This window comes from Eptesicus fuscus, chromosome 15 (assembly GCF_027574615.1).
Source record: "Eptesicus fuscus isolate TK198812 chromosome 15, DD_ASM_mEF_20220401, whole genome shotgun sequence".
Lineage (NCBI taxonomy): Eukaryota > Metazoa > Chordata > Mammalia > Chiroptera > Vespertilionidae > Eptesicus > Eptesicus fuscus.
Genome location: NC_072487.1, coordinates 35,957,609 through 35,985,223, shown reverse-complemented (window position 1 = coordinate 35,985,223; position 27,615 = coordinate 35,957,609). Strand labels below are relative to the sequence as shown.

The window sequence follows — 27,615 nt, the reverse complement described above, 5'->3', positions numbered from 1 at the left end:
TTCTGGAGTCTATGAAGTTATGACATGGTACTGCTTGCTTTGCTTTATCATCTTATTCTTAGCCTCAGAATACCCAAAAACACAAATAACTTTTTCACAAAGTAGAGAAAGCAAATATTCTGGCAGATCTCACTCAATCACAAACCCAATCTATTGGTCTGTGCATCAATCACATAAGTGTGCAAGAGATTCTTTTAGGAGCAGACAAATATCTCTACTGGCTTTTACCCATCAAGGTGGGTACTGCTGAGGCCTCACACTCGAGTTCTTGGAAACTAACAGCTCTCAAAAGCTAGTTCAAAGTGTAATAGTCGTTTGCCAAAAATGCTTTTCAGATCAAGCAGTGTCACTCTCGAGGTTGCTTTGTGACTGTTTGTGATGGCAGAGGATCAAGGGACTCAGGCAAGCCTCACAGCTAAATAACCCAAGGGCTATTTGTCCCTGGTATGTCAGCAATGACACAGACCACATATTGGCGAGACAAGCTGAAGTACTGCTTCACCATTATATCTAGAAATTACAACATTAGCCTCCAAAGTTTTTGAAGTCCTATGGTAGGAAGGATTATGAAACACAACCTCTCTCACTACAGGGAAAAAATGTCAAGGCTTTTTAAGAGCTTTAGACATTGATTAAATCCAAAGTGTTTGTTGATACCACATATTGTTTGTCAGGTGTGGTGGGGAGGAGGTGGTTCCTATTCTGAAAGATGCAACACTCTGATGAAGTAAAGGGGTGGGGACTCCGATAAGGAGACACCAATACGATTTACCAGTAAGAGAGACAAGGGAAGGCAGAGGAGTAAGGGAAGGCAGAGAAGTAAGAGAAGGGAGAGGTTCATTGACTTGGGCAACTCAGGGAATGCTTCAACAAAGAGCTGGGTCTTAAGGCATGAATAGGATTTGAATAGGCTAAGATGGGGCAGAATAATACAGGTGTTGAAAACAATGCAACTAGAGCAAGGAGGCCTTAAAGTCAAGGGTGTGTTGAGTGAGTCGCACATTAGGAATTAATGAGAGGGCAGAGTAGAAATATAATTTGGGGCAAATCATGAAGCATCTTGAGTGCCAAGCTAGGCATTTTGCACTTTACCCTGAGGGTAACTGATAATTATCAAGGCATTTTTAACAACCCCTTGACAAGAGGGCATTTCTTCTTTCTTACTTCTGGAGGGGTGGGGAGTTGGCGTCATTCTAAGGCACTGTCCTCAACCCTGGCTGTATATTGGAAAAACTAGGGAGTTTATTTGTCGTGTTGGCTTTTTTTGTGAACAATGCCAAGTCTGGCTCCATTTTGGGCCAAATAAATCAGAATCTCTTGGTGGAGGGCCTGGACGTGACTCTTTTAAAATAACTACTTAGGTGTTTTTAATGTCCAGTCAAAGTTAAGTACCACTAGCCTAATGCATAGGTCTAAGAATTTATTTATAAATTTTTAGTTTTGGTCGGGAATGCTTTGCTGCCATTAAGTATGACATTATGCTTTGCTTACTTAGGTATGGCCTAATGGATATAATAGACATTTCTGATATACTGTGAAAGTTTCTTGCCCTTAAATAACCTTTTCATTTATCACTTCTAATATATTTTTCTGTGTTAAGCACTCCTTCTATCTGCAGTGGGAAAACTGGCAGATATGAAAATCAGGGTTGACCGGCCAAGATGCCTAAAACATGTTCCACCACCTGCTGGCCCTACTTTTTGAGATATCCATCCCTTTTGAACAAAACTGGATTTACTCAAATTCTTAAAAATCAATTATTGTTTGTAAGAAAAGTGGGACTACTGCTGGGTGACCTACCAAAGAGATTCTGCTATTTTAAGAACCAGGATCTTTCATGAGTACTGCAGCCCAAGAGGCAACTCACAAAACATGCTAACTGCAGGCTAAGAGATTGAAAATGGCAATGAAGACAGGAAGTCCTATGACAAGAAATTACATTTTCCTCCCCATACATTGTGACCACAGCTGACTTCTGCAATTATGAGAAAGGGAACCTCCTAAAAATCCCCAGGCACCTTGTTGGGGATTAGACCAGGAGCTTGGTGGTGGCTTCCCATTGAGCAACTCTAACTCGAGCAGGGAGGAAACTCAGACTGAGTGCTGGCCTTGATAAGAGGGAGTTTGACCAGACAGAACCTATGGCCAGAGAAGTCAGTCAGGCAAAGCAGAGCAGGCAGATATGACTAGTCCAGGCAGTTTAAATCCCAAGGGGAGGGTGCATACAAGAGAACTCAAGACCCTAGACTGACTGACAGGGAGGCCAAGGGTTAGGGACCTGCCAAAGAGCTGAGGAGATGAGAGATGGGTTTGGCTAGGCATGTCATGGAAGGCACCAGCACCATCAACCATGGAGCATGACTGATGCTGAGGCACCAGCTCTGTGGATGCATATGTAGGGAAGAGCAGCCTAGGGTGGGAGAATGATGGTGCAGGATGCAAAGGACTCCTGACCCAAACCACAAATTTACGGAGAAAAGGTGTTAAGTCATTTGGAGAGACTATCAGCCAAATGTGAACTTGGTTTTAATACTTTATCTCCATACCTCATTCAGATACACAAAAGTCAGATGGCCTGAGAGGCTCATGGGTGCTAAAAATAGAGCAAATGGGAAAACTATAATCAAAAGAAAATGAGACTGCATAGCTTCTCAGAAGCTGTGTTGGAAAGCTGTTTGAATTAGAAGAAATCATGATTGATAAAATACAAATCTAGTGCGAGTAAGAATAATAACAGGTTAATATCTAAAGTGCTCACTATGCGTTACATGTATTAATGTGTTCAATCTTCACAACAATCTTAAGAGATAGGCACTTTTATTATCTCCATTTTACAGCTGAGGAAACTGACACAGAAAGGACATATAACTTGTTCAAGGCCGCACAGTATGAAAGGGCAGAGCCTGGATTCAAGCTGTCTAGCTTAGAGGTTATACTAACCACTAGGCTTACGTGGTTTTTCATGATAAGGAATTACCTTTGAAGGTACAGCATGAACCAAGAGCACAAATGAACATGCATAAGGACTTTTTAATCATCCAATACTTCATTTATTCATTCAGCAAATTAATTCACTCAATTAATCTTTATTGAGCATCTACTACATGCCAGACCCTTTTCTATATGCTGAAGATTGCCGACAGGTGGGATACCCAGACATCTGGAAGAGTGAATACATTCACTGTATGACCAAGAGTGTAGTGTTGTGTGACTCCGGTAGGCCCACACCTTTGGAACCCGTGTTCTATCACATGTATGAACTGTAACTATATCTCTTATGAAGAGTTCCCAAACTGTTGTAATTAACACAAAGCTCCAGGGCCCAGGACCCAGTGGAGACTGGGATGAGGCAGTGATACTGGAGGGAAGAAGTGGTGAAGAACAGAGGAAATGAGAGGTTGCCATTGCCTGGGCCGTGACCATGACTGGCAGCCTGTCTGGGCCCAGTGTGCTCCTCCGTAAAATAAGGACATTGCACTGGATGACCCCCAAGGCCCACCGCTAGGACCTAGGAGCCCTTGCAGAGCCAGAGCAGATCCAATGCCATGCTCAGGCACAGGGCACAACAGCCACACTCAACAGCAGCATAGCCAGGGCGGCCGGGAGAATGCCAGGTGATACCATGGCATTGACCGTCTCTCCGGGGGACATCCAAGGGACACCCTGAATGTGGGCTGCACTCCGGTCTCAACACAACGTGGGGTTGTGTTTCTGCTTAGAGGGCACCAGGAGACCCATAAGCAGAGGAAATGCAGGTTCAAGCAGGCCCGGGGGCAGGAACTGCCTTGTGAACCCCTCATCTTAGGGTGAGATGCAGAGTGGGCCCCCCAGGGTTAGGAAAAGAGAGCTGTAATCCAGGAAGGGAAGACTGCTCCTCCTGTTCCAGGAAGGCCTCTGGGTCCCTTGCCAGACTTTTGGCTCTAGCTGGGCTTCAAGAAATATCAGGCGGATTATCACTATTTATAATAACCGGCACATGACTGAGTGCAGAACTGAAACTCAGATGGTCAAGTGACCAGAAGTGTCCTCAAGATAGAAGGAAGGGCTTTGGGTGAAGAAAGGAGGTGTCAGAAAGAGACACACGCATGTGCTCACAATGGGATTTGGGCACCTGTGCCATGGTCACACCCCCACCCCCACGCCCACCCCTTGTTATACCAAACCTCTAGCCGGGTCCTGCCTCGGATATCAGCACTTGCTCCAGGATATCATCCAAACTCTTCCTGGATTAGGCAATTTCTCGACTCCTGACCCCCCACTGCTATAGAAAAATAAAAAATGCTTTTTCTACAAAAAAATGCTTTGAATTTCATTTTTCTACCTTCTCTTAACCTGACACATTTCAGTATCTGTCTTCCCCTACTTGGGTGGCTTTGTTTTTGAAACTTCCAATTAAAGAGCAGTGCCCGGATTTGGATTTTACCCCTCCCCCTTCCTCAGTTCCTCTGAGGGCGTTAGGTTAGACTCTAACCGTTAGAGGTACTAAGTGCCAAACTATCCAAAACTCAGAGTGAAGCCAACATCCACCTGATGACTAATTTGAATTGTGACTCTGGAAGAAAGGTCAACTTTCTGTTCTCTAAGAATCCTCCGAGGAACGACTGACATGCGGAAATGGAACCAATGGTTTGGATTTCAGCTGAGGACCACTGTGTAAAGGAGTAAATGAATAAAGATTTTTATAGGATAAAATAGATCTCTTCTTTCCTGGATTTAATTCAAAACTAAAACATAGAAATGAGTTCAAATTTGAGTCTGACATAATCTCACTTGCCTTGACAAGTTAGGGAAGATAAAAAAATTCTACAAAAATAAAAAATAAAAAAAAAATAGAGGGGCCCTAGCTGGATTGGCTCAATGGATAGTCAGCCTTCGGACTGAAGGGTCCCAGGTTCGATTCCGGCCCAGGGCACATGCCTAAGTTACGGGCTTGGTCCCCAGTAGGGGGCGTGCAGGAGGCAGCCGATCAACGATTCTCATCATTAATGTTTCTATCTCTCCCTCTCCCTTCCTCTCTAAAATCAATAAAATATATTTAAAAATAAAAATAGAGGGGGGGGGCGGAAACCCCAAATACCCACCAAGGCCACCATTGGCAAAAGTAGAAAGTAGAGGAGGCTAGACTGCAGGGGCTGGTCCCCTGCACTGGTGTCACACCCTGTCCCTGGGGTGCCCCCATGGTGGTACACAACCCAAGCCAGCACACTGCCCTGCCCAAACTCGCCCATCCTGTGTCCAGTGGAGATCAAGCATATTTCAAAATGGCCATGAACTAGAGACATTGGAATTGTAACCGGAGATGTGTAGAGAACTAATACTTGAAATAAACTAAAGCGTTGGACCTCAAATATAATTTCAGGCAGCTGGGGAGATATTTTAAGACAATCATCCCAGATTTGAATCTCCTGTGATGAAATTCCAATTTCTCCCTTCACTGGCCTTTAGCATTGTTCTTTCCATTGGAAATTAATCTACTGACTAAGGACATATAGAAATGCCACTTGTGTTCCAAACACTGTGGGCAAAAGTCTCTATAACCTACAACTTTTCTTTGGTGGATACAAATGCACAGATGGAATCAGTTTCAAAGGGTTTTTGCAACCAGATGAAGGAAATTTGCAGAGAAACTTGTGAACAGCTTGCCAAATTTCAGCCCAGGGCGATTTTATTATCTGTAAGTTACCAACCTAGAAATGGGTTTATAACAGAAATTCTTAGCGATGGCTTCTCAGCAGGCAGCCACAGCAGCTGGCACACAACGAACGAACTCTTTACCCCTCCGGAGTGGACTGTTAAGTCCAAGTTCTGGTCTTTGAAAAACGCCATCTGTAACGACGGAAGCCTGACCTGCCCCACCTGGAGTGCTCGAAGGAGCATGAATTCACTTCCCCCAGCCAAACCAGAAGTCCTAGTACTGAGCCAGAAAGCAGTGGCCGTTAGAAGTTAGAAAGAAAGGAAACGGGAAAGCAACAGTACCTTCATTATACTATTAAACCTTAATCACCTTTTCCTATAAGCATCTTCCTGTTTGCACGGTTTAACTGCCACTGTGCAGAGGTGCCAGCTCAGCGGAGAGCACTTCCTGTGGGCCTGGGAGGCGGTGGAGTTGGGCAGGCTGTGGCATGCCACTGACCCAGGCAGCAGCCTGCTGTGGAGGGACCACCATCCTGCCAGAGGACTGGGGTTGGGGGGTTCAGGGACTGAGGCTCCTGGATTAAGGGGTGATGCTCATTTCCTTTTCTGAGGGCCAGGACTAGAGAGGTGCCTAGGGCGCAATAGTTAAGGTTTTTACTCTCAGGGTCATGCAAGTGGCTCTTTGACCTAGGCCCAGATTACTACTGAGTGAGTTCCCTCCCCTAACTAGACAGGTCAGAGCTGGCCAATGCCACGCGACTTGGACCATCCATTTGAGATTCCCTTCTGTGAAAATGGGGCTAACATCACCCACCTGTGAGTGTCAGAGAAGCTAATGTATGCAAAGCCCCAAATAGAAGCCTGGGGCAGAATAAACTGTGACTGACAGTTCCTAGGTTCCAACCAGAGCTTCTGGGCTCCACCCTTCTCCAGGTTGGGTGATTGGAGGCCTGAGGACAATTGGAAAGGGGAAGGAGGGACACTGGCCTCCTTTAGGCTGCAGTGTTTTTTAAAGGAGGCTCTTTCCCAGTCCCAGTGGCTGGGGGCATCAATCTTCTAAGGGGTGACACAGTGAGGGAGAGAGGAAGGAGAAGGGACTCCCAGTGCCTGCTTTGGGAACAGGAGAACTACTTATTTTCACTAAATGAAGGGTAAGAAGATACCTCTGAAGACCCCACATTTAAACTTTGTCACTAGAACCCAAGTGGTATGTAGTGGTGAGACCACGACCAACACCCACCAGCTTAGTGACCTCGGGCACAAGGTCAGGGACTTGGTTTCCTCTTTTGCCAAGTGCTGGATTATAAATACAACAGGAATATGATGATGATGTCATGCAGCAAAACACATAAGTCTCATCACAGGATTACGGAACCCCTCCAGCAGGGTGGGAAGAGAATGCCCCATCTGACTTCCCCAGCTCGCAAAGGTGTCCACAGCGGACAGAGAGGATGACCTGCCGTGGGTGACAGTCATCAGCTATGCCCCCTTTCTCCCTTCCATTACTAAGTGCTGGGAGAGGGGCAAAATCTCAGCGCTTCTACCCCAGGCCAGGTAAACAAAGGACACCCCGCTCCACCCCCGTCTCTGCCTTGGCCGTCTAGGCAGCACCGCTGAGGTTTGGAAGGAGGATCCATGACGCACACTTTTCCTTCCAAGGGGATTTAACCCCAAGAGAGCATTTCCCACGTGAAAGAGCCAACCAGCAGGGCAGTTCCCCTCGGGGCCCCGGTGCACCGAGTCTCCTTACCTTCCTCATTTAAAATCCACGGCCGGAACGCAAACACGGAGTCAAAGCCACAGGTGTTCTCTTCGAAGGCGCAGGACCCAGCGGGCAGGTCCGCGGCACGCACAAGCTGCAGGGCTGCGGGCACAAAGCGAGTTTCAGTTCGGGCTCGAGCCGGGGAGCCTTCGCACCGACTCTGGGCGCCCCCTGGGAAACTACCTGGTGGAAGTGAGGGGAAGGCGTGCCGGAGGGGGCGGTGAGGGGATGCACTACGGTACTCCCACACCGGCGCTTCCATTGCGCGCACCCTCATCACCACCCCAGGCTTGTCTAGGGGAGCGAGATAGCCGCTGCGGAGAAGTATCAGGAGGCGCCCTTGGATGGCTCTCTGCCCAGGACAGCGAGCCCGGCCACGGGAGCAGCAGGAGTGGGAGAGGGTCACGAGAGCGTCCCCTGCCCCCTGCTCCCCCAAACTCACACACACACACACACACACACACACACCGGGTCCAGGCCTTACCTTGCACTGCCAGCAGGATGCCCCTTAATAGCATGGTCGCGCTTCGGGGCGGAGGACCGGAGAGTGGTGTGAGCTGCCAGCCGCTGGGACGAGCTGCTCCCAGGGGAAGGGAGCGTGGGAGGCGGGGGCGCCTGGGACGGGGCGGGAGAAGTCGAGAGGCCAAGCGTGCACTTCAGAGCTGCTCAAACTTTGCCCAGTGCTCCCGGAGCCGGGCGGAAAGCTGAAGGTGCCTAAATGGAGAGCGCAGCTTGGTCTGCTGCAGCCGCGGGTCTGACCGCGTCCCCGCCGCACAGCTGGTCCCGGGCGAGGGTAGGGCTGGGCGGGGAGGAGACAACTGCACACTTTTTTTTTTTTTTTTTTTGAAAGGCTCGCCAGGAGTGGCTGGGAAAGGAGAGGTCGGGATGCAGTGCCTCCGCGCAAGATTTCAAAGTTTGGGACCAGATCCCTTGCACTTGGGCTGGCCTTCCAGGAGGCGCTCCGCCCCGCCCAGCCGCGGTGGGAGCCAGCTTATTTCTGGGGGACAGCCTCTCCGCCTCTGGCATGGCAGTCCTGCAGGGCTGGCCTTAAATTTTTAACTACTTCTCCCCGGAATGGAAGACGGTGGAATCCTCCTGGGAAAATCCAGAGGAAATTTTGGAAACTGGAGGGTGGAACAGCTTCACATCTCACGGGTTTCAGCACTCGTGGCCCAGTAACGCTAACCTTGAAATACCAACCCCCCCGGCCCCCCGTTTTTAGCAGTGGAATGTCTGGCATGCCTGGTGCTCTGCATTCCCTCTGTCCAGTGAATGGGGCATTCCTCCTCTCCAGAGAGCCATGATAAATTAACAGACGGTTTCTAAATTGGGACGTGGGCACCAGGGTTTCCTGGGAGAGGGTTTACTGGGAGGTACTTGTGCTACACATTTGCTTGGAGCACTAAGTGGGTCTTTAAAATTGTTCTCTTCCAGTAAAGAAAAGCTTGTCTGTTGTTTTTCCCCTTCTCAATCCTCTTTATGATGCTGTGCAGGCACTTTGGTGCCTAGGGGAGTGGTTCTCGCCCTAGAGGGTGCATCAGAATCCCCTGGAGGGCCCCACCATCGGAGTTTGTGACCCAGTAGATGGGGGTGGGCCGGAGGTCCTGCACATTCCTAACAAACTTCCGGATGCCGATACTGATGCTGCTAGTCTGCAACCACGCTTAGAGGACCACGGGCCTTACAGACTCCTGGTCACCCATCAAAGCCCTGCCCACATGCATCACCTGTTTGCAGACTCTCCTGGTTTTCCTTGTCCTTCATCGGCAGCTCCTTCCCAGGCTCCGTGGCTGTTTCTTGTTACCTCTCTGGCCCCTGAACACCTCCTGTTTCCATTTCTACTCACTTCCTCGGTGATTTCATCCAGCCTTAGAGTTTGAAACACCAACGATAGCCCAATGACTCCTAACTCTATACTTGTAGCCCAGACTGCCAGCCAACTCCAGACTCTTCTCGCTGCCACTTCAACATGTTCATTTGGATGCTAAGGAGCTACTGCATGCTTAAGGGGGCCCAACACCAACACCTCCCATTCCTTCCCAACCCTGCCTTTCTCTGCATCGTACTCTTCCTAGTTAAAGGAGCCGTTTTCCTTCAGTTGCTCAAGACAAACAACAACAACAACAACAAAAATACACACAAAAACAAAACACCACTGACAGTTATCCTTAACTCTCCTTCTCAAGACATTACCACCCTGTCAGTTCAGGGGTCAGAATACAGCCGGTGCTGAATGCTCCGTGCCCACTGCGACTGCCCTGATCTAAACGCGATTGTTGCAGCCAGGGTTACTGCAGCAGCACTAGCATCCGTCCAATGGCGGTCTCCCCCGCTTCTTCTGCCTTACCCACCTCCACTCCACCCTCATGCGGAGTCAGGGGATCCTTTTCATGCATACATTGGGCCATATCACTCCATGGCTCAAGACTCCTAATAGCTTCCCAAATCATTTAGCAAAATCCAGACTCTTCACAATGACCTGCCAGGTCCTAAAAGACCTGTCCCCACCCCCTTATATCTCTGACCTCATCTGCTCTGCTTAGTCCACTCCAGCCACATGGGCCTCTTGGTCAGAGCTCAAGCACGTCTAGCTGAGCTCTCAGAATTTTGCACTGTCTGTTCCCTCTGTTTGAAATGCTCTTCCCAGGAGAGCCTACACTGCCTTCAGGTCTTTACTCAGATGTCACCTTCAATATTAGAAAACTCAATAGTTTTCTCTCTAATAAGAAAAAAGAAAAGCCCATTGTATCTTTTTAAAATAAATTTGGACAAATTTTCATGAATTTTCTGTAAGCAAAGGATCAAATGATCTAAACTTTGTGTGTATGTATTTATTTGCTTTGCCTCAGGGAGTAGTTAATAATGATAAATAGCACTTATTGTGTTTATTATTATACATGTTTTATATAGAGAATCTCATTTAAGTTTCATAGGTCTCTGGGATAGATATCATTAGTACTCTCATTTGATAGGTGGGGAAACTGAGGCACAGAGTTCAGTGACAGCGAGTGGGAGAGACAAGATCAAGCCCAGACCCAATTTATTCCAAAAGCCCATTTTCTCAACCAGAACAGTAGACTGTCTCCCTTGTCTTATATTCTTTTCTGATTTCTTGCTCACAAATGGTGCTAAATATATGATGAATTTCATCAAAGTAATTAAAAATTCAAAGGCCAGTTGAATTCAAAGGCCAGTAAGTCCAGTTGAAACCTCAAAATATTATTTTCAAGTAAACAAATTTTCAGCAACTATCAAACTGGTGCTCCTTTTTTCCAGGTACCTGCAGAGTATTTCCAAGTTTTAGGATTGCCTTAGATTCATTTGCATGTTCTAAGTCTTAGGAAAAAGAAAAACTTCAGAGATTTAAAGAGCTCTCCAAAAAATTTAAAAATGTGATTTAAACTTCAAGATGACATTATTTATGGTCACCTATGGGAAACACATAAATACATAGTTAGTTGGAGTAAAATTTCTATCTCACATGTAATTGCTCAATCCCAAGAGTAGATGGTCCTTCAACATTGGCACAGGTGGATGTGTCTGGGAAGCAGACTGATTGGCGTTTATCATGTAGGATGTTTAGCGGGGGGTGCCTTTGGGATCAACTCCTGTGGAAGCAGGACTGGGCCAAGGGGGAAGTGACACGACACAGTCTCCTCACAGCCTCTTCTGACCCCACAGGGAACTCTGGAGTTAAAGTTGCCCCATAGTAGGCTGAAATGGCCGAATTCTATGTATTGCTGCTTTCATCAGTCGCTGGATGTGGCCCACCTTAGGACAGGTGATCTCCAATGAGGGGCTCTCTGCACTTGAGGCCGACCCAAAGGGGCTGACGGCTAAAGACTGATGACAGCACTCCCAGCAGCTGGGACAAGTCCTTAAGGAGGATCTGGACAGCACAACAGTGCCCACCACAGGCATTTTGCAGAGAAAGGAAAGGATAATGCACATGGAGAGGGCCGAGAGCGAATCCAGAAAAATCTACAAATTATGCGTGTCAACCCACTCCCTTTGGTCACTAATCATGGAGCCACAGAGCTGTGCTCAGCCTCATCACTTGGGCAGACAGCATCAGGCCCCAGGGTAGGAACCACCTGGGACTCTCTTCTTCGGGATCTAACTTAATCGGATGATCAAATAATGCACGTGTAGTTCGGTTTACAGAAAGCACTCAAAAAACGTTAGGTATTATAGTGGGTTGAATGTAGCCTCTCCAAAAGATATATCTGCAGCCTGGAATTTGTGAATGTGACCTTATTTGGAAAAAGTAGCTATGTAGAGGTAATTAAGTTAGGGGTTTTGAGATGAGATCATCCTGGATTATGGGATGGATGGGCCCTAAACCAATGGCAAGTGTCCTTCCAGGAGGCAGGAGAGAAGCAACAGACACATGAAAGGAGGAAGACAGAGGTTGGAGGACACAGCCCCAAGCCAAGGGATGCCTGGAAGGAACCACATCCAGAGCAAAGAACAGATTCTCTCTGGAGCTCCCGAGGAGGGTAGCCCGCCACCTGGATTTGGGACCTCTGGCTCCAGAACTGTGAGAGAGTAACTCCCTGTTGTTTTACGTCATCCAGTTCATGGTGATTTGTTCTGGCAGCCGGAGGAAGGTAATCTAGGGAGTGTTATGCACCAAGCAAACATGTGCCAGGCACTTTACATGTGTTATCTCATTCAATGTATGCATCCTCCCTATGAGACGAATACCATTGCTAACTCTATTTTACAGATGGGGAGACAGGCCCAGAAGGGTCTATTACTTGTTCAAGGTCACACGTCTAGCCAGTGTGTCGCCAGAATTTGATCACATATGCTACATTGCCCCTAAGAGCTTCCTCTTCACAAAGGCTTGTCTCTCCTCACAAGGACTGCCTGGACCACATGCAAGCAAATTTAGCCGCTGTCTCTGTCGGCATCCAAGGAAAGCAAGATGGAACACTTGTAGGAGCCTACCGCCCTCTTTTCACTTTCTCTCTCATAGCCAGGTGGTGCCTTGGAGGGAGCAGCTCACCTGCGGGAGGAAATAAAGAAGTGCAGCGTTGAGGACGCACCCTGGCACGCATCGAGGACGGTAGGCCAGACTCAGAGGCTGAGGCTGTCTTCTCCGCCCACTTTCCCTTGGGTTTGCTCTCTCTCCTTGCTCGTCACTCTCACGTGGTGCCACGCATTGGTAAGTTCAGCAAACCTGCCTGAGTGCTCTGATGTGCCAGGCACTGGGCCCAGGGCTGGGAGTCCAGGGGAGAACAGGAGACTGACCCGTGAAAAGTTCATTTCAAGAAAATATGTTGGTGAGATAGAACAAGGGCTGCAAACAACAAAATCCAGGGGCCAGGGCGGCTATGGGGACTGTGGTGAGCTTAAGGGCATTGCTGGCACCAGCTTGAGGCGGAGCTGCCAGGTTGAGACAGAGGCCCAGCATTGCCCATTCTGCCCATTTTTCAAAGAAAACCCAATGTCCTGATTTACACAGTAGCTCTTGATTTACAAATGCTGGCAATTAGTGAAAACAATATATTTAAATCTATCTTCTTAAGCTGGAGTTTGCAGCATCAAGATAGACGAAAGGAGATGGATGGGAAGGCTTCCCGCCAGCCCTCCAGAGGCGGTAGCCTGGCATACGAAACCAGTCCCAGTCTAGAGAAGAGAAACAGGCAGACAGAATCTAGCTGACTTTTAACCAAGGTCACATGTCTCCAAGTGCCAGGGACAGAATGAGAAGTCATTAGCTGGCCTCCTCATTGGCCAGTTTTTGGGCACGTGGGGAGGACTTGGTAATACTCTAGGACCTGTACAAATGTAAGGCTGTTCATAATTCCCTTTATAGTAATTATACTTGTGTTTCTTTCTATTGTACATTATAAGTTTTAAAATGATAACCTATGACATAACCTCTAATCGGTGCCAAGATGGTCTCTGCTGTGGATTCTTGCCTCCCTGTCTCTCTGTCCCTGTCTCTCTGTCTCTGGGTCTCTGAGCTGCACACGGGCTGGGCTCCTCTGCCTCTCACTCTTCACTCTGCCTGTGCTCTGTGCTGCTTTCGTGTCATCTCTCTCTCCACACGTGCACACCGACGTGCCCCTGCTCACTGCCTACTATCAGGTTGAAATGAGATGGTAAATAATCCCAGGCTCTGTGGCCTGTCTGGCCGGACCTTTGTGGCACTCTAGCAGGGGGTGAAGGGGGCGCTGCCCTGGGGCTGGCGGGTGGTGTACCTTGGTTCCTGCCCAGCACCTGCTGCCTCTCACCCCGAGGGACAGTCACATGCTTGCCGTGGATCTGAATCGTCCTCTGTGAAGGCCCATGGTCCATGGTTAACCAGTTCTTACAAATCTCCCTTTATTACAAAATGTATGGCCCACTGTTCAAATTGCCACCCTCAAATGACCTAAACCAGTAAAGTAGATACTTCTTTTAGAGTGAGCATTGAAAAGGAAATAGACACTTCAATAGATACTTTCTACCATTGTTCTTTCCTCTCTCAGCTCACTGTGAATCCTAACTTGGAGTCAGACATCCTCCAATAGGGTTTGAATGCAACCTTTTGATTTTTTTTTTTTAATCAAAATCCCCTGGGATGGCTCATCACAGAAATACTACTGGCACCTTTGCTGAGTGTTTGTGCTGTGCCAGATGGTTTCATGGTCAATTACTGGGGGAAGAAACTAGGCCCGAAGAATTTAAGCAATCTGCCCAAGGGTACAGGGCAGGGATGTGAACCCAACTACAGCTACTACCAAAGTCCTCTTCACTCTGTACTTCCAACACGGGGTGGTGAGGCGGGTTGAGCAGACACTTTGGAATGTCCTGTTCTGCCCTGGCTGGTGTGGCTCAGTTAGTTGGAGCATAGTCCCATACACCAGAAGTTTGTGGGTTCGATTCCTGGTCAGAGCACATACTCAGGTTTTATGTACGATCCCTGGTCAGGGCACATGCAGGAGGCAGCCTCTCTCTCTCTCTCTCTCTCTCTCTCTCTCTCTCTCTCTCTCTCTCTCTTTTTCTCCTCTCCCTTTCCCACTCTCTCCCTCCCTCCCTTCTTCTCTCTAAGATCAATTTTTTAAAAAAGGAAAAAAGTCCTGTTCTCAGATCCTCCTGCCTCCTTCCTCTACCCCTAGAGTGGACTGAGATCAGGAAGGCGAGTTTCTCCCTGTCCCAGTGAAGTTTTTGTACCCAGCGTCCTATGGGGAAAGTCTTTTGTAATCAGAGTGGGACCTCTCCATCCCACATCCATCCCACCCTAACACCCACTTCCCCGCTGGCCATTTGCCTTTCCCCAATGATGTCCTCCTGTGTTCTCACGTGCTCTTCTTTCTGTTCACAATCAGAATGCCTCTTTTCTTTTCTCTGGTTGGTAAACTCTTTTTAAGGTGTTGAACTGTGTCCCTCCTAACCCCCAAATTCATATGTTGAAGTTCTAGCCCCCAGTATCTCAGAACGTAACCTTATTTGGAGACAGGGTCACTGCAGATGTAATTAGTTAAGATGAGGTCACCCTGGAGGAGAGTGGGCTCCTAATCCAATATGACTGGTGTCCTTATCAAAAGGGGAAATTGGTACGCAGACCACACAGGGAAAATGTGAACAGGAGGGCAGAGACCAAGGTGATGTGTCTACAAGCCACGGAATGCAAAAGATAGCCAGCAAACCACTGGAGCTGGGGGCACGGGGAGAGGGAGGCAGGGGCGGGTGGTGGTGGGGGGGACCTGGAACTGATTTACTCTCATCGCCCTCAGAAGGAACCAGCCCTGCGGACACCTTGATTTTGTACTTCTGGCCTTCAGAACGGACATTTCTGCTGTTTAAGCCACCCAGCTTGTGGTGCTTTGTATGCAGCCTTAGGAAACGAACGCACTCCTGTTCATTTCTCAAGACCCAGTTCAAATGTCCCCCCCCAAATGTACGTGCCTCATTGTCTTCCTAAGCTGCAGCATGTATTACGCTGTGTTACAAAGACTTAGTTATCTACAGTGGAAGCTGAGATATCAAGCAGAGAACAAGTCTGCCTTGTCTGTGTATATGCTCAGGTGCCCTCTGTGTGTGGCTAATGGTAGGCACTCGGTCAATGGTCCTTGAAGGGAAGGCTAAACAAACAGCATATCCTCATTGACATACACCTCCCAGAGGCCTGCCTATGCTGCAACTCTATGATTAGAAGAAAGAAAAAAAGCTAAATCTAAACTGTTAAGTCACCCAGGGGCACATACGGAAACCAGTGAACTGCACAGATGCACTCTGGGAACACAGAGCCAGTCTGAAGAGGAGCAACAGTCTGAACAGGGAGTCAGAGCAGCACATTCAGTGAACTGTGGGGAGGGAGGGAGGGCCGGGAGGCTCTCGGAAGACCACTTTCACGAGAGCCAGAGCAGAGACTACAGGGAGAGAACCGGGCCCTGGAAGGAGGCACCAGGCCTTGGGTGTGGGAGAGAAACAGAGATGATGAAACAGCCTGGATCTTGCCACCTGAGCCTGTCCCAGCTCAGGCTCATGGACTCCCGTCTGGGTTCAGGAGACAGTCTGGGCTGTTGGGAAAATCAGAAAGACCTGTTCACCTAAGTCTCCACAAACACTGGGCCACAAATAGCCCTATTGTAAGCACTACATAAATATTAATGTTATTTTTATGCCAACTCAAGTTTTTCATAGGTCCAGGATTGTAGCTGAAATTGATGATGGAAGATACCTAGGAATAAACTTAACTAAGGAGGTAAAAGACCTGTACTCGGAAAACTACAGGACGTTGAAAAAAGAGATAGAGGAAGATATAAACAGGTGGAAGAATATACCGTGTTCAAGGATTGGTAGAATCAACATCATTAAAATGTCCATACTACCCAAAGCAATCTATAGATTCAATGCAATTCCCATTTAAATACCAAGGGCATATTTCAAAGAACTAGAGCAAATGCTCCAAAAATTTATATGGAATACAAAAAGACTCCGAATAGCCATAGCAATCCTGAGAAAGAAGAACAAAGATAGAGGTATCATAATAACAGATTTCAATGTATATTACAAAGCCACTGTTCTCAAAACTGCCTGGTACTGGCACAAGAACATATAGATCAATGGAACGGCACAGAGAACCCAGAAATTGACCCAAGCCATTATGCTCATTTAATGTTTGACAAAGGAGGCAAGAGCATACAATGGAGTAAAGACAGTCTTTTCAATAAATGGTGTTGGGGAAATTGGACAGATACATGCAAAAACAAAACAAAAACTAGACCACCAACTTACACCATACACAAAAATAAACTCAAAATGGATAAAGAACTTAAATGTAATACAGGAAACCATAAAAATCTTAGAAGAATCCATAGGCAGCAAAATATAAAACATATCTCATAGCAATATGTTTACAGATACATCTCCTAAGACAATGGAAACTAAGGAGAAAATAAACAAATGGACTACATCAAAATAAAAAGCTTCTACACAGCAAAAGAAACCATCAACAAAACAACAAGAGAGCCCACTGCATGCGAGAACATACCATTTGCCAATGTTATCACCGATAAGGGTTTAATCTCCAAAATTTATCAGGAACTCACACAATTTAACAAAAGGAAGATAATCCAATAAAAAATGGGCAAAGGGTCTAAATAGACACTTTTTGAAAGTGGACATACAGAAGGCCAAGAGACATATGAAAAAGTGCTCAAAGTCACTAATCATTCAAGAGATGCAAATCAAAATGACAATGAGGTACCATCTCACACCTGCCAGAATAGCTATCATCAACAAATCAACAAACAACAAGTGCTGGCAAGGATGTAGAGAAAAAGAAACCCTCATGCACTGCTGATGGGAATACAGATTGGTGCAGCCACTGTGGAAAACAGTATGGAGTTTCCTCAATAAACTAAAAATGGAACTCCCATTTGACCCAGTCATCCCACTTCTAGGAAAATATCCCAAAAATCAGAAACACCAATCAGAAAGGATATATGCCACCCCTATGTCCATAGCAGCACAATTCACCATAGCTAAGTTTGGAAACAGCCTAAGTGCCCATCAGCAGATGAGTGGATTAAAAAACTGTGGTACATCTATACAATGGAATACTATGCTGCTGTAAAAAAGAAAAAACTCCTACCATTTGCAATAGCGTGGATGGAACTGGAGAGCATTATGCTAAGCGAAATAAGCCAGTCAGAGAAAGATAAATATCACATGATTTCACTCATTTGTGGAATATAATAAACAACATAAACTGATGAATTAAAATAGATCCATAGACATAGAAGCATGGAACAGATCCTCTAGACTCGGAGGGAAGGCACAGGAGGATGGGAGACAGGGGGAGTAAGAGATCAATCAAAGGACTTGTACGCATGCATATAAGCATAACCAATGGACACAGACAGTAGGGGGACAGGGACAAGTACTGAAGAGAGAGTGGGCGGGGAGAGGTCAATGGGGGGGAAGGAGACATATGTAATACTTTCAACAATAAAGAATTTTAAAAAAAAGAAATTGATGATGGAGTCTATTCATCAAAACAGCCTTTCATACAGTGGCCTGCCTTTAGGGGTTGGGGAAGTGCAGAAACTAGAAATGCAAATTGGACAATTGGTAAACTGCACCTTTGATGCACTACAAGAGTAGCAGAAAAATCTAAACATTGAGTGGATACCATTTTAAGTACTAACAACTAGGACATTAAAATAGCAATGCAGAAAATTGTTTCAGGATTAAAATAAAAATATTTGTTTGATGACACCTGAGGTGGAGCAAACAAGATGGAATGGACTATATGGACAGGATTATGTTTCTAGAGGCTACAAGAAATTACCATGGTCCCTGGTTATAGCTGAGGGCCAAGAACCTAAAACACCTACTACAAATGTACTTTGGCATTTACTCATATGATAAGATAGAAAATAAAAGGAGATAAAATGATTTTTATTGTATCTTTTGTGTGAGACCCTTTGCTCAGTAACAGGCAGGCCACACAAGGGTTATGAATTCTGTATGTTAGGGCTTAAAGCCCTAAGGATTTAGACAACAAACACAATGGCACTCTTGCAGCAAATAGTCAATGCAGCATATTGAAAAACTAAGCATCAGGTTAACACACAGCTACGTTCACATGTCTCCAGTTCGGTGGTCGTCCACAGCTCTGACAGACCTTGGGCAATGAAAAGAAATGTGAAAGGCTTGGAATCAGGAAGAGCAGAATTTGCTTATTGACAACAAAAATATCAAAAGCTAGTTTCCTTTTGTAAAAGGTCTTCAACTCATTTTCTCTAGCTTTAAAGAAAAGCCAATTATAAACAAACACATAATCAATAATAATTAGCACAGGAAGTTTGGAGCAAGACATTGAAGCTCTCTGCTCTTCTGCCTTCCTGACTCTGCCATGAAAACTATAGTTTCCCCACACAGGTGTTGGGAAACTCCCTGAATTCACATTGTCAGGTAATCCATGGCATGCAAAAGGCCAGGGGAGACATTTTGCTCCTTTCAAATTTATAGAAAATCTATAAAACTGCATATTAAGCAAGAATCATCAAGTGTTCATTTCGGCACAGAAAGTGGTCCCAATTACAGAATAGAAACTTTATATGTAACTATTAGTTTTCATTGTTATGGCTTTCAGAAGTCAAAGCACACTGGTTGCCAGGTGCAAGGCAATTCCACCCCATCTCTTGCCTCTTGTCCTGATGACTTGCTATATCACATGCTGCAGAGAGGAGCAGTTCCTCAAAGGGGCAAGAGGCCAATCTTTCCCTCTCTTCCCAGCACTCCCTTCATTTCCTATCTTGCTCACCCTACTGCAATGAAGTCCAAACCCTAAATCCAAGTCCATGTTCTCAAGAACCTCTCATGTGCGTTACAAAGACTGGTTTGGAACCAAAGCAAGCCATCCTGGTCCTTTACATACAAGTGACATTATTACTTTGAGAGAAAAAAATAAATCTATTGGAAGGACTTTTAAGCTTAAATTCTTTTTCAAGGATTTGAAGTTAATTAAAAGAGGACAATATATGAAAGAAGACCTTTTCCATGTGAGCTATACATACACCATCATTAATGAATTGCATTAGAGACAAGACAATGAACAGCTCCAGTTAAGTTCTGCATTTAACTCAAGATGATAGAATAGCAGACCATGTAGTTAATGTTTTAAATAGTTTACATATTTTTACAAAGCCATTCTTTAAAAACAGACATGAGCATTAAAAATAAATAAATAAATATACTGTAAAGCAATAAGTGTTTGTTTAGACGTTGGATTATATTAATGATTTACCTTTCTTATATTAGCTACAGTTAATTTAAAAATATTAATCAGAAAGAAGGAATTTAGTGCTGACTACATCTAACTTTTCACATACTTTCTCATAGTCAAGTGGTTTTTTATTATATTACCCTATTGAGGGGAAACTTGTTTTACATTGATGGCAAACCAAACAAATTCAGTCTTTGTGGTAGAGGAAAATGCTCTATTCCTTGAGCAAAATTAACATGATAATGTGCTGACAAACTCAAAAAAACTGTCTGAGTAATGAATGCATAGGGAAACTCCAGACCAAAGGAATTGGAACAGTAATGACAGAAAGGAAATACCCTGCTTTTTTTTCTCCTAAAAATGCAGCCAAATTTCCAAGTATTTTTCATTCAGCAGTTCCAAATATCTTTCAAAAGTGCCACTCCAAAACTGAAATGAAGGAAAACAAAGAGACATCTGAATGCCCAGTCTGTTCCTATTAGAAATACATGGTTAATTTTCATGATTAACAAGTCTTTGCTCATTATACCCAACTGCCTCTGGCCCAGCCTGGTGGTGAGGGTGCAGACTTCATGCCAGGAGCTACAGTGGTGATGTTATTCTACTACTAGAGGCCCTATGCATGAAATTCGTGCAAGAGTAGGCCTTCCTTTCCCCAGCTGCCGGCACTGGCTTCCCTCTGATACCCGGGACCCGGGCTTCCCTCGCAGCCCCGGCTTCGTCTGGAAGGTCATCCAGTCTAGTTAGCGTATTATGCTTTTATGATTATAGATAGTTTCAAGAGTGTGGGGTTTGGTCAGACTGCCTGGGCTCAAATTTCAGCCCCATCACTTAGCAGCTTTGTATTGAGACAAGTCCCTTAACTTCTCTGAACTTCCGTTTCTTCTACAAAGGAGAGAGAGTAACAGTCACTGTCTCCTAGGATGAAATAAGATGATTCATATAAACAGAGGCGTGGATACATGGAACAGACTGATAGCTGTCAGATGGGAGGTGGGAAGGAGGACTGGATGAAAGAAGGGGAAGAGATTAGCATAAAAAACGTATACATAACACATAGACCCAGACAACAGTGTGGTGATAGCCATAGAGAAAGGGGGCTAGGTGGAGGTCAGCAAAGGAGGGGGAAATGGGGATGGAAAGAGACTTTGCTGGGGTGATGGGCGCATGATGCAGAGTGCAGATGCTGTTTACTGAGTTGTACACTTGAAACCTGTGTGGTTTTGGGAACCAATGTCACCCCAATAAATTCAATTTTTAAAAAAAGAAAAGAAAAAAGGTCTTTGAAGTTTATCTTATAATAAATTTTATATGAATAAGCTTCCTATAAAGTAAGCAAGTTTCTGTGAATTAACAAGACAATGTAATTTAAAGTATCTGAGCAACATTGCATATATTGATGGTAATTTTCATCACTCAGACTACAATGAAACTCAGAATTCTACATTTCAGTTTTCTTTAAAGGATTCATTATATGTTTAATGATATATTGCAACACATTTTAAGAATATAAATCAATGAATATTCCTTCTTATAATATGTCATTAATAGCTAATAAATAGTTATTTGGGTTAAAAACTCTGTAGTTGCTAAATCATTGCTTATATTTATGAAATGATACAGCAAAGAAACATTATTAATTTATTGGCCAAGTTTTTTCCTGATCCCATGTGTTAAGAATGACTTTTTCTGCAAATAAAATATGCTGTCATGTCTATACTAATAAAAGGGTAACATGCTAAATAGACCGGATAGACTGGACGTCTTCCAGACGTCATTCTGGACGTCCTTCCTGACAAAGCCGGGGGTGTGGCCAGCCTGCAAACTGCCTGCAGCCCCTTGTCCAAGCTGGCCCCACCCCCCAGCAGGGATCCCCACCCTGATTGGGGGCAGGCTGGCCTGCAAACCACCCACAGCCCCTCACCCAGGCTGGTCCCGCCCCCCAGTGGGGACCCCCCATCCCATCTGGGGCCCCCTTCAGGGCAGGCCAGCCAGCCCTCACCCATGCACCAGGTCTCTAGCCTATATAATAAAATGGTAATATGCAAATTGACCCTAACGGCAGAATAACCAGAACGACCACTGGACCAGTCACTATGAGGCACACTAACCACCTCTTGGTCCCTTTCCCCGGCCAGCAGGCTCCGATCGCCTGATGGTCACCCATGCAGGGGTGGGGCCAGCAAGCAGGCGGGAACAGCTGACCTCTCAGTCCCTTCCCCGGGGCCATCAGACACCGATCACCCGATGGTGAATGGGGAACCGGGTGTGGGTGGTGGCGGGGGGTGGGGCTGGCTGTGGGCAGCTGGGGAAGATGGCTCTGATTGCAGGCCAGGCCTAGGGACTGTACCTGTGCACAAATTTTGTGCACTGGGCCTCTAGTATATAATAAGAGAAGATTTCAGATAGTACTGTTATAGGTTTATCCTTAAAGAAACTCTTCAGACTTCTATATCTGTTATGGTAGGCTACATTGTTCAATCTAATCTTCCATGTGGAAAACAACTGTAATATTAAAGTTAAAAAAAATTAACTCAAAGCATTGAACTGTCATGAGACTAGAAATAAACAGGTTAAAAATCTAAGGGAAAAAGAGTGCTGGAAGAAAAAAACCACTAAGGGCAAGTAGAACACTTGAAATCATATATCTAATAAAAGAGTAATATGCAAATTGACCGTAACCCCGCTACATCCACAAGCCATGCCCACCAGCCAATCAGGAGCAAGTATGCAAATTAACTCAACCAAGATGGCTGTGGCCACGGAGAGAACAGGAGGCTTGGGTTTCCTCGGCAATGGAGGAAGCCAAGCTTTCCACCTGCCCTGGCCAGCCCAGGCTTCTGCTTAAGGCTACAAAGTTCCAATTATAGAAGATACATAAATCCCAACAGAAATGGCGGCAGCCACGGAGCTAGAGAAAGCAGGAGGCTTGAGTTGCCCCCGGCAATGGAGGAAGCCAAGCTCCCGTAGCCCTGGCCTGCCTTGGATTTCCACTTAAAGCTACAAAGTTTCAATTATAGAAGATAAATAATCACAACAAAAATGGCTGCAGCCACAGAGCGAGCAGGAGGGTTGGCTCCGCTCAAGGCTACAAAGTTCCAATTGTAGAAGATAAATAAATCCCAGATATCAGGGCCTCCGCTTGGGTCGCCGGGGGGCATGGCCCACCTGCAAACCACCACAGGCCTCTCACCCAGGCCACCCCATGCACCAAGGGAACCCCCACACTGATCCGGGACACCCTTCAGGGCAAACCAGCCGGCCCCCACCCATGCACCAGGCCTCTATCCTATCTAATAAAAGAGTAATATACAAATTGACCATCACTCCAACACACAAAATGGCTGCCCCCATGTGGTCAAAGATGACTACCCCCATGTGGACACAAGATGGCCACCACAAGATGGCCAGCAGGGGAGGGCAGTTGGGAGGGACCAGGTCTTCAAGGGAGGGCAGTTGTGGGCGATCAGGCCAGCAGGGGAGGGCAGTTGGGAGGGACCAGGCCTGCAAGGGAGGGAAGTTGGAGGCGACTGGGCCTGCAGGGAAGGGCAGCTGGGGGGACCCAGGCCTGAAGGGGAGAGCAGTTTGGGATGACCAGGCCTGCAGGGGAGGGTAGTTAGGAGTGACCAGGCCTGCAGGGGAGGGCAGTTAGGGTCAAACAGGCTGGCAGGGGAGCAGTTAGGCATCAATCAGGCTGGCAGGGAAGTAGTTAGGGGGTGATCAGGCTGGCAGGCAGAAGCGGTTAGGGGAAATCAGGAAGGCAGGCAGGTGAGCAGTTGGGAGCCAGCAGTCCTGGATTGTGAGAAGGATGTCCGACTGCCTGAAGGATGTCCTACTGCCAGGAAGGATCGGGCCTAAACGGGCAGTCGGACATCCCTCGAGGGGTCCCAGATTGGAGAGGGTGCAGGCTGGGCTGAAGAACACAACCTCTGTGCACAAATTTCATGCACCAAGCCTCTAGTACCTATGTTTGTGCTGAGGACATTTACTGATCCAGGTAATTGTCTTTTGGATTTGTAAGCCTCACCTGCAACAGGAACAGGTGTCAAACCCAAGATGAGGAATCAAATATGATCTCAAAGCAACACATTAATTAGAGTATATATGAACCAGACATAAATGCACCACTGCCTCTCCCATCCCTACTCACTCATGGCACACCATGGAACATGGGAGGCTGGGAGACTAAACGAAAAATATCAGCCCAGCTGGTATGGCTCAGGGGTTAATCAACCTATGAACCAGGAGGTCACATTTTAATTCCCGGTCAAGGCACATGCTCGGGTTGTGGGCTTGATCTCCAGGAGGCAGCCGATCAATGATTTCTCTCTCATCATTGATGTTTCTATCTCTCTCTCCCTCTTCCTTCCTCTCTGAAATAAACAAAAATATATCCTGAAAACTTGATGTCAGGGGATGGACCTAAGAGAGATTGTTCAAAGGTTCATATTCAGTGAACCTAAGCTGTGAATTGTTTTAAGGTAGTGACAGCCTGGTGGTGAAGGTGCACAGGCACCCACACATGCACACATGAGCTTGGGAATACAGATACACACACATGCACACATGAGCATGGGAACACATGTGCCCATGCAGACACAATGTGCACACACTGGGAAAGGACTGGAACAGGGAGCACCCCCTGTCAGGGCTCTTCTCCCTGGAAGGACTTTGTTCTTTACTTAATTCTGAATGGCTTTGGTATTCATTGTTGTACTATAAAAACCTTTATGTTTTTGTCCTAAATCCTTTAAAAGCCAAAACCAAATAATATACTTTATTCCACAGAGAGTTATAAATGGACAATATTGAACACATGACTTTAATATTTTAGAACTATCAGTCATACATGCATTATAAAAATTTAGATATCATCTCAAGGAGAAGATAAGAGATTTGCTAATCCCACCCCAGAGGTGAGGGTCATGAGTGCCTTGGTGCATAGCCCATGGACACAGACAATAGTGGGCTGAAGGCCTGGAGTGGGGGGGGGGGGGGTAGGTGCAGAGTGAAGGGAGTCAATGGGAAAAAAAGGGAGGACATCTATAATACTTTAAACAATAAAGATAAATTAAAAACAAATAAAACCACACCTCTGCTGCTGCCACTGCTGGCAGCGCAAGCCTCGGCCAGCCCTGGTTACCTGAGCCTCGGGCTGGCCCTGGGCAGCTGGGTAGCTGCCATCCGAGGCTTGCCTGTGCCTCAGTCCAGCCCTGGGTGGCTGGGGGGCTGAGGGGACTAGGGGACTCCAGAGGCAGGTGGGCGGAGCGGCCGGACCCACCTGGGGGCGGGCCCGGCCTTGCTGCACACCTGCCACCCCAGTGGGGCTGAGGGGACTGGGCGCCGCCATCTTTGAGGGCGTGGCAGTCAATTAGCATATTCCCTCTTTATTGGCTGTGGGCACTGCCATCTTTGCAATGGTGTGAAGGTCAATTAGCATATGCCCTCTTTATTAGAGAGGATAGATCTTAAAAATGCATATCCCTCTTTGATTTGGTAACTGGGAAGATCTGAGAAAAACTGGCCATCTGAATAGCAACTATATGAGGCCAGGTGCTACTCTGAACTCTTGTTTTAAATTCTTAGCTACATCTGACATCTTTGAAGTTTATTTAATTTGTATGGCATCTCAAATTATGACTAAGTCACACAGTGGTACCCTCAAAGGGTTAATGCCAACCCTCCTAAAGGGCTTTATTTCCTCCTAGAGAATTTACTCATGGACACATCAGTCATACAGTTCCAGCTCTCAGACACCAGGGGGATGTATTAGGAGGGGCCGGGGCGGTGGGGATGGGACAGGGTAGGATCTTAGTAAAGCTTTTTCTTACAAAAGAGATCACTTGGATGTGTTTGTTAGAGCAAACAGTCAATCTAGTACCAACGAGAGAGGACATCTTTGACGGAGAGCGGCTGTTAGACGCCAGCGGAAATTCTGGAAGCAGGGACTTGGAGCCAGCCCATTGGACAGGCACCAAGACCACTTCCAACAGAGGCTTGCAGGAGACAGACTGCGACAGTGGGAAGAACTGGAGAACGAGGAGACACACACCCGTGCACGCACATTATAATAACCCTGTGATGTCTGAACAAGAAAGCCACTTTCAGGAACATTTTAATGGACAGCTTACTCCAGAATTCCTCCTGGGATAAGCACGAAATTCCACATGATGCCTGTGGTCAAAGGAAGATTTTTATATCAAATGACATCAACATGAGGAGGATGTAAAGCGACAGCAATATGTAGACCTACATAGACACAAGGACACATACCATTCCAATGGTTACCCACACACACACCACACACGCACAGCTTTACTTTATGCTAATACGTTGCAAATATTAACTCTTCTAACTCCCCCAAGAGATAGGTTTTAGGTTTTATCACCTCTGTTGTCAGAAGTTATAGACGCTAACGAACTTGCTCGACATACACGGGTGTCAGTGACTGAGCGGGGCTCCCGTCCCAGGTCTGGGAACTCCTCTGCCCATCATGCAATTTCCACTCAACCACGTGAGTTGGGGAGGAGTGGGCAGTAGTAAAACTTGGAGATATCTTAGGGGCCACTGAGGAAGAAGGAATCTGAAAAAGCTTTGCTGGCATGAAAGAGATTAACCTACACCACCTTTCTCTATTACTAAAACCTAACTTACGTGGCCCAGTTTTGATGCCAGCCTGAAAAGACCTCTTTGGCTGCTTATTCAGCAAAGGTGTAATTCATCAGAGGCAATTCCGGGGTCTGAGCTCCGAGAGACGAGCTCTTGACGTACATGAGTCACAGGCTGCGCCTGCGTGATGCCACACCGGGAGGAAGGGTTAACAATCCACGCAGGAACTGGAATTTAGCGACACGATAGAACTTCTGGGTTCTGGGAAACATCTGGAGGTCTGACATTGAGAGACAACAGTCTGAGCCTCAATTGCTATTTTGCTTGGTACGTGCCCTGCATGAATCATGAGAGCTAAAACAGGGTGTGACAGAAGGCAAAGCAACGCAGCCCGAGGAAAGCCGGTCTCCCCCTCATCAATTACGACTGGGTGAGGCTCCAGGGGCCTTGGCTGGGGGGGATCCGAAGTCAGGGTCTGAGTGCACAGTGACCGGGGAGCCAGAGGTGCTGCTCGAGGGGATAAGGGGGCGCTGGGGCCCAGGGGAGAGAGGAAGGGGATGAACAGCCCAGAGGAGCAGGGGTGGGAGAGGAGTTGAGAGGTCAGAGCCCAGAACAGACCAGAAGCAAGAGCCGGTTGGGATGAGAGGTGGGAGGGAGCGTCCTAAGAACCCTGTTGAAGGCTAGCAGGGGTGGACATGTTGGGGAAGGTGCTGGACATTAACTGTTTACCTTCCAAGTGTAGGCTAAGGAACAGAGAGGCATTTAAACACGTGTTACTCATTCTAAAAAATGTTCTTGCTCAAAATTGATTTAGTAATCAGCTTTCCTTTTGGCTTTGGCTTTTCAGCAGGAATAGGAAGTGAATCGAAGATGACACGTATAAGAGGAGAAAAAGGCTGTGAACATGATTCTCTAATTTGTAATCAATACCTTAATATCACCCTCCAACAACAGTAACAGCAGCAAACACTTACAAGGAATGCTGAACTCAGTGCTTTACATGCACAATTTTCCTTCCATCCCCACTATAAGCCCAGAGGTAGGTACTGATTTCATCTCCATTTCACAGATGAGGAAACTGAGGCTTGGACAGGGTGACTAATTTTCCTAATGCCCACAGCCAGGGCCATCTATTACTATAAAATTCAATATCTTAAATCACTCTTGTTTGCACATGCTAGGTGATGATTTGCAAAGCCCTCCCATAAATAACATAACATTTGGTTTTTTCAATAACTCTGGAAGCAAGCCTGGTTTCAATCCTCAGTTTCCCCCCTTCCTAGCCGTGCTACCTTAGTTTTCTTAAACACTCCGAGCTGGGGTTTTAGCATCTGTAAAGTGAGGGTAATAACGGAGTCTAACCACCCCCGGGGCTGTA

The 27,615-nt window shown here is 46.4% G+C and overlaps 1 protein-coding gene across 1 annotated transcript in view; it reads right to left on the bottom strand.

Moving 5' to 3' along the window:
- MAMDC2 (MAM domain containing 2) overlaps nucleotides 1–8,133 on the bottom strand; it is a 136,021-nt gene extending 127,888 nt beyond the window's left edge. Inside the window, exons 1-2 of the mRNA XM_008142108.3 lie at nucleotides 7,881–8,133; nucleotides 7,385–7,498 (exon numbers count right to left, since the gene is read on the bottom strand). Of these exons, the coding sequence (XP_008140330.2) occupies nucleotides 7,385–7,498; nucleotides 7,881–7,914 (148 nt within the window). The 5' untranslated portion in view covers nucleotides 7,915–8,133. The remainder of the gene's footprint in view (nucleotides 1–7,384; nucleotides 7,499–7,880) is intronic.
- Nucleotides 8,134–27,615: the final 19,482 nt, after the last annotated feature.